Source organism: Lytechinus pictus, chromosome 16 (assembly GCF_037042905.1).
Source record: "Lytechinus pictus isolate F3 Inbred chromosome 16, Lp3.0, whole genome shotgun sequence".
NCBI lineage: Eukaryota > Metazoa > Echinodermata > Echinoidea > Temnopleuroida > Toxopneustidae > Lytechinus > Lytechinus pictus.
This window is the reverse complement of record NC_087260.1, coordinates 16168541-16178617: the sequence shown is the minus strand read 5'-3', so window position 1 is coordinate 16178617 and position 10077 is coordinate 16168541. Positions and strand designations below refer to the sequence as shown.

The 10077-nt window shown below is 38.8% G+C and overlaps 1 protein-coding gene across 1 annotated transcript; it reads right to left on the bottom strand.

Moving 5' to 3' along the window:
- Positions 1-631: 631 nt before the first annotated feature.
- On the bottom strand, positions 632-9746 carry LOC129278736 (mucin-2-like). Its single transcript, XM_064110937.1, has 3 exons — positions 9742-9746; positions 7203-7410; positions 632-5680 (listed from the first exon to the last, which is right to left on the bottom strand). Exons 1-3 carry the CDS (start codon positions 9744-9746, stop codon positions 632-634), a joined length of 5262 nt encoding a protein of 1753 aa, XP_063967007.1.
- Positions 9747-10077: the final 331 nt, after the last annotated feature.

Below are 10077 nucleotides of genomic sequence, written 5' to 3'. Positions count from 1 at the left end.
CCAATTTCCTGATCTGATTTGAATGAGGCCATTGGGTATTTATGTGGCCATCCTTGAGCCAGCATGAACTGATAGTCTACAAATTTGGTGTGTGGACATTTTTCATCATGCGCTACAGAAATATAGTCATGAAAATACTGAATTTGCTGAATAGGAAAGTGATTACTTTGCACTTTCGTAGTTCTCTACAAATAAAGAGCCATGTTTTTACACTTTCCCAATATATTACATTTTGAAGACACATGTTCAAGGTTCGGTCAACCCTGCAGTGATTGTGATGATACCTGCACAGAAACATTATCTTAAAATAGCACAGAATTCTTGACAACATACAGCAGCTTTTGACCATCTTTGGTCCTATCAAACAATAAGTTTCACCTCTTGCTATAATAGTCTTTGCAGGACCAATTGAAGCACTGTTTTTGATGAAGAAAGCTTTGTCTTTTTCTTTCACCTATCTTCAGTTCTGTAATTTCCATGGCTTCATTGTAAGTTTCAGTCAAAATGGTTTTGGGGGAGGGGGTGATATTCTGTGCATGACCGATGGAACTTCCGTTTTGGTAGAGAGAGTTCAAAGTATATCAGTCACCCCAGTGGAACTTGTGTTTTGGTACACAAAGTTGAAAGATTTTCAGTCATTTTCATCACCTATGAACAGCTCTGTAATTTCCACGGTTTCTGTGTAAGTTTCAGTCAAACTTGAGTCTTGGGGAGAGGTGATGTCATCACTAACAGGGGTCTCTGTGAGAGCCGTATTACTTACTGTTTTATTCAATTGACTTGGTTCCTGAAGTGCAGATTCTGCTGTTGTTGAAGGGTCAACAGTGTCATTTAGTGTAGCACTGGGGGTGTTCGAAGCAGAATTGACACTGGCTGGTGTGGACTGTGGACTAGCCCGTGTAGTATAATCAGGACTATCTGATGTGTCTCCAGCACCGTTGAGTGTGTAATTGGGACGGTCTGGTGTTGCTTCACGATTGTCTGGTGTAGAGTCAACATCATTAGGTGTATAACTAGGACTGTCTGGTGTAGCCTCAGCACTATCCAGTGTGTAATCAGAATTTTCTGGTGTATAATCAGGACTGTCCAGTGAATAATCTGGACTGTCTTGTGTCAAACTGACACTGCCAAGTGTATAATCAGAACTATTCATACTAGAAATATCTAGTGTAAAATAAGACGTGTCCAGTGTATAATCTTTGCTGTCTTGTGTGGAAGATGAACTAACTAGTGTAGAATCACCACTGTCTTGTGAAGAATCCGAAGTGTTCATTGTATTATCAAAACTATCTGGTGTATAATCATCCCTATCTGATATAGAATCAGAGATTTCTACTATAATATCAGAACTATTCAATATAGAGTCGGAACTGTCCATGTAATAAACGATATCCACCATCGAATCAGAACTGTCTGGTAAGGAAGATGAGCTGCCTAGTGTGGAATCAGAACTTCCTAGTGTCGAATTAGAACTGCCCAGTATGGAATAAGAGCTGCCTGATGTAGAATCAGAACTGTCTTGTGTGGAATCAGAACTGTCTGGTAAGGAAGCTGAGCTGCCTGGTGCAGAATCAGAACTGTCTGGCGTCGAATTAGAACTGCCCAGTATGGAATCAGAGCTGCCTGGTGTAGAATCAGAACTGTCTCGTGTGGAATCAGAACTGTCTGGTAAGGAAGCTGAGCTGCCTGGTGTAGAATCAGAACTGTCTCGTGTGGAATCAGAACTGCCCAGTTTGGAATCAGAGCTGACTGGTGTAGAATCAGAACTGTCTGGTGTTAAATTAGAACTGCCCAGTATGGAATCAGAGCTGCCTGGTGTAGAATCAGAACTGTTTGTTATCGAATCAGAACTGCTTAGTATGGAATCTGGGCTGCCTGGTGTAGAATCAGAACTGTCTGGTGTCAATTCAGAACTGCCCTGTAAGGAATCAGAGCTGTCTGGTGTTGAACTGTCCAGACTGTAATCGTTACTGTGTAATGTATACTCAAGACTCTCTGATATTGAATAAGAATTGTCTAGTACGTAATCAACTCGGTCCATCGCGTACACAGGAATGTGTGATGCAGAGTCAGAGCTGTTTGTTGTCCAATCAGAGGTATCCACTGTGGAAGCAGACCTCTGCGTGGTAGAACTGTTATCAGCAGATGCAACACCTTCGGGTTCCTTGATCTGACTTTCATCAGAACCCGGTGCGTCGCCACTATCCACCCCGTCATTGGCGTTGGCATCTCTCAACACGGAACCCTCATCGTCTGAGTCTACAGGATTGTAATCAGACTCTCCATCAGAGTCAGCCATCACAAGTTCGGTATATTCTATCACTTCTGTGTTGACTTCCATAATAAAGGGTTCTGATGATGGTTCTGTATCATCCAGTTGGTCACCCTGAGGCATTTCATCCTGCAAAGCAGTTGCTGAATTTGGTCTATCCAATGAAGTCGCAGGCTGTTGAGCCTGGGGTTCTGTTAGTGTTGAATATGTAATTGTTGAAGCAACTGAATGCTCTGTAGGTGCAGAAGCATCAGTGGTAGAGTTTGGGCCAGGTTGTATGGCACTGGCATTTTGTGAAGGTGGACTAAAGGTGTAAGCGGCATCAGGTTGAACTGTATTCGTCTTTGCAATATTGCTTGAACCGACTGGTGATGATCTAGTACCTTGTTGAGTTGAGTCACTGTCTTCCGTACGATAACCTTCTGTCGAAGGCATAGGTTTGCTTGTTACTTCTGATAGTGATGACTCATGTAAGATACTTTCCTTTGATTGTGTCTCAGGTTTAGTGTCAGGTATTGAAATCTCGGTAATTTCCACGATTTCTGTGTAGGTCTCAGTGACATATGATGCAGAAGATAAACTGTTTTTAACATGCTCCTGCTGTGATGTGCTATCATACTGATCTGGAGTACTCTCAGACTTATCTGGTGTACTATCATACTGTTCCAGTGCACTAGCAGACTGATCAGGTGTAATATCATACTGCTCCGGTGTATTATAATACTGTTCCTGTGTACTAGCAGACTGATCTGGTGTAATATCATACTGCTCCGGTGTACTATCATACTGATCTGGTGTACTATCATACTGATCTGGTGTTCTAGCAGACTGATCCGGTGTAATATCATACTGCTCTGGTGTAATATCATACTGTTCCGGTGTACTAGCAGACTGATCTGGTGTACTATCATACTGATCTGGTGTATTAGCAGACTGATCCGGTATAATATCATACTGCTCTGGTGTACTTGGAGACTGATCCGGTGTAATGTCATACTGCTCCGGTGTACTATTGTACTGATCTGGTGTACTATCAGACTGATCTGGTGTACTATCAGACTGATCTGGTGTACTATCAGACTGATCTGGTGTACTATCATACTGCTCTGGTGTTCCATCAGACTCGTCTCGTACACTCTCATACTGATATACATTAATTTCATATTCCTCTGTTTCACTATCAGTGATTTCAGATGGGTCAGGTGTATTTTCAGACCATTCAGATGTTGTATGTTCCTGCTGTGGTGTAATATTTGGACTTAACACTGGAGTTGGAGAAATCTCTTCGGGACTTGAAATATCTGACCTTGAACTGGAGCTACTTTGGGCAGAATCTCTTTGCTCCAATTCTTGTATTGAGGGGGTATCAACAGATTCAGCTTCAGACATAACTAGTTCTGTGATTTCCATTATTTCTGTGTAAATTTCTGTCACCTCTGGTTCAGGAGGTGCAGCAGAACTAGTTACAGGAGATACATATGCACTTTTGGTGCTTGCCCCATTCTCTGGTGTTACATCAGATATTGGTGAAGAAGGATCAGCTGGTGTTGGTGTAAGATTTTGACTGTCTGGTGTAAAACTGGTGCTGGTAATTTGAGGAGCTGTCATGTTTGGACTTGATCCGGTGTAAGGTGGTGTCATGACCACCCTGTCTGCAAAGATGAGTGGCTCAGTTCTGGAGTAAGAGATTGATAGGATGGTGCTTTGATCAGTGTCGTGTGGAGTAGTTCTGCTTATAGGTGGAGTAATGTTTGCCAGGTCTTGAGACATATCAGCCGTGTTGTCCGCTTGCTCAGAATCTTCCTCATCTTCAGTTGAAACGATTTGATCAGATTTGGAATCCGTATCAGACCCCACAAGTTCAGTCCTTTCAATAATTTCTGTATAAATTTCTGTCACATAAGGTTCAGTGGATACTGTGACTTCAGTTTCAGTAGGCTTTTCCTGACGGCTTGTTGTTTGTCCAGTTGTACTTGGTGTCAAGTGAGATGTGGTTGAGGGTGTATGGTGTAAAGTGCTAGCTGTTGAATGATGAGTTGTAGTTGGAAGTGTATGGTGTAAATTTCCAGGTGTTGAATGATGAGCTGATGGAGATGTTGCAGAGTCTTCATCTTGGTCTAAAACATGATGCAATCTCCCATCCTCACTACTGGCACTACCTTGTAGTGAAGATCTGGTGCTTGTAGCTGTAGTGTTAACTCCTTCATGAGCTGCAGCTAGATCCTTGGAATCGGTGTCAGACACCACAAGTTCTGTCATGTCAATAATTTCTGTATAAATTTCTGTCACATATGGTTCAGTGGATACTGTGGCTTCATTTTCACTAGGCTTTTCATGACGGCTTGTTGGCTGATTAGCAGTAATCAGTGTCAAATGATGAGCTATAGTTGGAGGTGTATGGTGTAAAGTGCTAGTTGTTGAATGATGAGATGATGGAGGTGTTGCAGAGTCTTCATCTTGGTTTAAAACATCATGTGATCTCCCATCCTCATTACTTGCACTACCTTTTAGTGCAGATCTGGTGCTTGTAGCTGTAGTGTTAACACCATCATGAACTGCAGCTGCATCCTTGGAATTGGTGTCAGATACCACAAGTTCTGTCCTGTCAATAATTTCGGTATAAATTTCTGTCACATATGGTTCAATAGATACTGTTTCTTCATTTTCACTGGGCTTTTCGTGACGGCTTGTTGGCTGATCAGTTGTAATCAGTGTCAAATGATGAGCTGTAGTTGGAGGTGTATGGTGTAAAGTGCTAGCTGTTGAATGATGAGCTGTAGTTGGAGGTGTGTGGTGTAAAGTGCTAGTTGTTGAAAGATGAGCTGATGGAGATGTTTCAGAGTCTTCATCTTGGTTTAAAACATCATGTGATCTCCCATCCTCACTACTTGTACTACCTTGTGATGCAGATCTGGTGCTTGTAGCTGTAGTGTTAACTCCTTCATGAACTGCAGCTACATCCTTGGAATCGGTGTCAGACACCACAAGTTCTGTCCTGTCAATAATTTCTGTATAAATTTCTGTCACATACGATATTGTGATATCATTTTCAGTGGACTTTTTATGATGACTTGGTGGTTGTTCAGCTGTAGTCGTTGTCAAATAAAGTGATGTAGTTGGAGGTGTATTCCCCAAGGTGCTTTGTGCTGAACCAGTGCTAACAGGACTGAAAATGGTGTTATTAGGCATGACATGGGGTGTAGATCCAGTGCTTGCAGCCATAGTGTTAACACCGCCAACAACTGCAGCTGCATGTTCCGAGTCCTCACTTTCACCTGATGTGGTGTTGGATTCAGGCAATGCTGTGTTACTGGTGTTGGCTCTGAGTGTATCAGTTTGGTGTAAGGTGATACTATCCCCAGTGTCGATAATCTGTTGGCTTTCATTTTTTACAGTCTCAATGGGTGGCTAAATAATGCAAAGAAAAAGTGAAAATTATAGACTTAAAAAAACAGGTTATCATTAATTTATATGCACTGTTTTTTCTACAAGTCTGCAAATAATGTTAATTTTTATACTACATGTACAAGTCCTTTTGATTATTTTCTTCCCAATTTGCTAAAAGTTTTGAAATGTTTTTAGACAGCAGCTTTTGAAAGTGAAATGTTTTAATTCCATTATAATACTATGAAAGGGGTGTTTTTTGTGGTTTACATGAAAGGCAAAATTAAAAAAAAAATGCCACAATTTTTTTGAATGGAAAAATGGCATGATATGCAATCACCAGCAAAGATGGTGCTATTCCAGTGCTGAAAGCAGTCAAAGGTTATTTTTCCTGTATGAATATTCAATGCTTCAAAAAGTGAAAATATACAAGTGCCCTGAAGCACCATCCCAATTTTATTCCATATACTGGGGCCCCGTCTTACAAAAAGCCACGGGAACATCTAAAATGCTTGTTTGAAAGAAATTTGCACAAGATTGATCTCTGTTTCTTCTGGGATGTCTTGACAGTACTAAATATTACACATACAAAGTTCAAGGATTTTTATTTTAAACAAGACTGATGTAATGTTATAGTCTTAAAGTAATTTTAATAATTATGACAATAAAAATCTACCTGCTTGAACTAAAATATTTTAGAAACTCTATTTTTAAAGGACAAGTCCACCAGAACAAAATGTTGATTTGAACAAAAAGAATAATATCTGACAAGCATAACACAGAAAACTTCATCAAAATCTGATGTAAAATAAGAAAGTTATGACATGACTGATTAGATTCCACTTAATTTCACAAAACAGTTAGATGCACACCCTGATCGGTATGTAAATGAGGAGACTAACAACATCACACACTCACTTTTCTTTCGTATTTAATTATGAAATATTGTAATATTCTTTTCATTGTCCTCTGAAACAAAGTTCTATTCCTCCCTGAACATGTGGCATAACATTAGATGGTTCAGTTAACTTGGTCCTTAATGTCAAATCTGTAAAATTGAAATAATTCAAACAATGACAAAAAAAGATAAATAATGAGTGAGAGACATCATCGAGTCTCTCATTAACATGTCACTGAGTTGTGCATATAATTGTTATGTGAAAAATAACCGAAACTTTAAAATGTCTGATTTTGCATCCGATTTTGATGAAATTTTCGGTGTTATGCTTGTTCAATTTTTGTCTATTGATTAAAATCAACATTTTTCTGGGGTGGATTTGACCTTCAAGAGGTTGTCATTATTTCATTGAGTATGTAACAAAGAAAATGAAATTCAACACTTAAAAATGTCTGATTTTGCATCCGATTTTGATGAAATTTTCAGTGTTATGCTTGTTCAATTTTTGTCTATTGATTAAAATCAACATTTTTCTGGGGTGGATTTGACCTTCAAGAGGTTGTCATTATTTCATTGAGTATGTAACAAAGAAAATGAAATTCAACACTTGGCACAGCCTTTCATGAAAAGTTCCCCTGAAATACTCACTTCTCCAGCTGTACCAGTCAATGGCCTCTGCTGTCTTTCTTGTGTAGCGCCCTCTGTTTCAGAAGATGGCACAGTCTCAGTTATAACCTCTGTGTATGTTTCTGTGTAGAACTCTTGGGCTGTGGGTCCGGGGATTGGAATAGCATTGTTCTGTTCCACTCCGCAGCACAGAAGAAGAAGCAGAAGAAATGCAATACTTCTCTGAGTCCTGTAGGGAATCAGAAAATTCTGGCATTGAAATTATTACTAACTCTTAAAACCATTCAGTAACAAGATAATAATAAAAATTAGAAGTGTTATTATTTGTGTAGTGGATATATCATCAGGCTCATCATTTAATACCCCCTTATATAAGAAATATTGAATTAATCATTTTCCATTAAGAAATAAGAATGGAATGAATACCCCTTTCATAAACCCAATAAAACACAATTATGCGGCTAATAGCAGCATAATTTGGTCGTAAAATCAGAGGAGGACAAGAGTTATCCGCATTATTCTGATGCTGCTATTATCCGCATAATAGCGGCATCGGGACAAGTTTATGAAGTTTATGAACGTATTTCCAAATAATGCGGATAATTGCCATGGTGCGGTCACAAGGTCACCTTTTTCCAACACAACCGCATTGGAGGGGGCGTGTCCAGTTGTCATGACGATTATCCGCCTTTTTCAGGACGGGCGCTCGTGAAAATAATTTATGGAGTTTGTGAACGCAATTTTTATTGAATTATCCGCATTACTCTTAGGCGGCTAATTGGAGGATATGTTTTATTGGGTTTATGAAAGGGGTATTATATTACATGATATATGGGGGGCTGCTTGCAAATGACCTCACAAATTAAAAACTTTGAAAATTCATAAATCTCTTATTCTGTGATAGCTTTATATCAAACATTGACCAATATTTTTCTCCAATTTTTCTGGTTTATTAAAACCAACATAAAGTCAGGGTGAGCTTCCCATTTAAAGCCAAGATACCACACACACTTTAGTGATTGAACAATGCCAGCTCAAGACATAAACTACTCTGACAAACCCTTGATCATATCATGGACCTACTAGGTCCATGATCATACCCAGGATTCAACAATTTCATCACTTAGTCTTGTGATGTATACCCAGTTAAACAATTAGTAATTTTCTTATCCCAACACCATTCCTACAACAATACCCATATTCCTCCCAAAACCAAAATATTTAGAGTACTTTTCCAAACATCCCTGTTTTTAATAAGGATCGAAAGCAATAATAAATTATCAACCAAAATACACAATATATTTCTGTTTGTTTAATGAAAGGGTATCGGTAGCAAGACTATCCCAACATGCATAAACCTATGGCAGAAGATTCACTGCATGCAACATCTCCTCATAGTTGAGTTACCCTCTTTAACTGCATATTTGACCATCATAAAGATGGGGAGAGTGGGGCCTAGGAAGAAGAATAATTAAAAAATTAACCCTCATTTATAAGTTTTAAAAAAATAACCCCTCATCTGGTTTACAGTCCTTTTCAGGACTTAACTCACTTTCAAAAAAGAATACTTCTAATTTCCTCTTTTCATCCTATCTCGTCTTTCCATTTAAATTTTCTGCCTGTATTTCCTTCCCTTCTTCATATTACACATGGTGTTCAATTCATTAATGTCATTTTTAAAGCCAAATCAACTACAAACTTACTTTGAATGAACAGAGAAAAAATAAACAAGTGTAACCCTGATTTTTTTTTCAAATTGAATGTGAAATGTTACTTTATTGAATGTCATCTCCTACTTGTGCTTCACTATGACGATCATCAAATTTGTATTTATTGCTTTGATCTGTTTTACATCACTATTTTCATTCTTTGTATTACTGCATTCTTACAATAATTTTGAGTGCTATTTTAAGAGTAATGATCAGCAAAGTGCGAGAATTAATAGTGCAACCATGGATATTTCAATCAATGCTCGCTTCATAATGTATTCAAATTTTACCCATCATACCTTGTGATATGAGAACTGTGAACTCATATTCTATTCTTGAATAGGTAAACAGTTTTGCTCAAAATTTGAATATAGTTATCCTAAGACTACATGTTGTCACAATCAGCATTACTAGCAAGTTCCAAGATTTTGACAGATTGATACCCAAGATAACAGTATAATGATAATAATAGGCATTTATATAGCGCTATCTATCTAGAATTATTCTATTCCGAGGCGCATTGTTTATTATTATTATTACCCCGGCTTTAGCTCGAGCTGCCTTTCAGCGCTCAGTGCATTCAAGGAATTAATCCTGCCGGATACCCATTCACCTCACCTGGGTTGAGTGCAGCACAATGTGGAAAAATTTCTTGCTGAAGGGAATTACACCATGGCTGGGATTCAAACCCACGACCTTCTGTTTCTAAGTCAGAAGACTAATCCACTGGGCCACAACGCTCCACATCATCGACTCCAGTATCATCAACTTAATTTCGTCAAAAGTAGATTAATCAAACTTCATTATAAAGAATTAGGAGACAGTTCAGAGGAAACCAGTGTACCACTTACCCCATTTGATATTCCTCTTTCCTCGATCGATATTGAATGTACTTGGTGCTTGCTGAATTTCTTTAAAAAGTCTCCAAATATCATTTCATGAAAGCGGAGTGAATGTTTAAGCAGCTCACAATCAGCAAAAGAGGATCAAAATCAGATTGCAGGTTGCTTCTTCAAGCTTCCCAAGTACTTTGTTCATCAATGTTTAGGTTTAATGTTGTATTTTTAGGAATGCGTGTTCATTTGGATTTGATTGGTTGAGAGTCAACATGACTCCTCCCGCTTGACTTTATGAACCAATGGATGACGTAGCGTGGGCGGCACTTGGGGGAGCATTGGCCTAAGGAG

Excerpts from the sequence above, each read along its gene's own strand:
- LOC129278736 (XM_064110937.1), bottom strand. Across the intron at positions 5,681-7,202 it reads TGACTGGTACAGCTGGAGAA|CCACCCATTGAGACTGTAAA; the intron begins GTGAGTATTTCA and ends TGCATTATTTAG.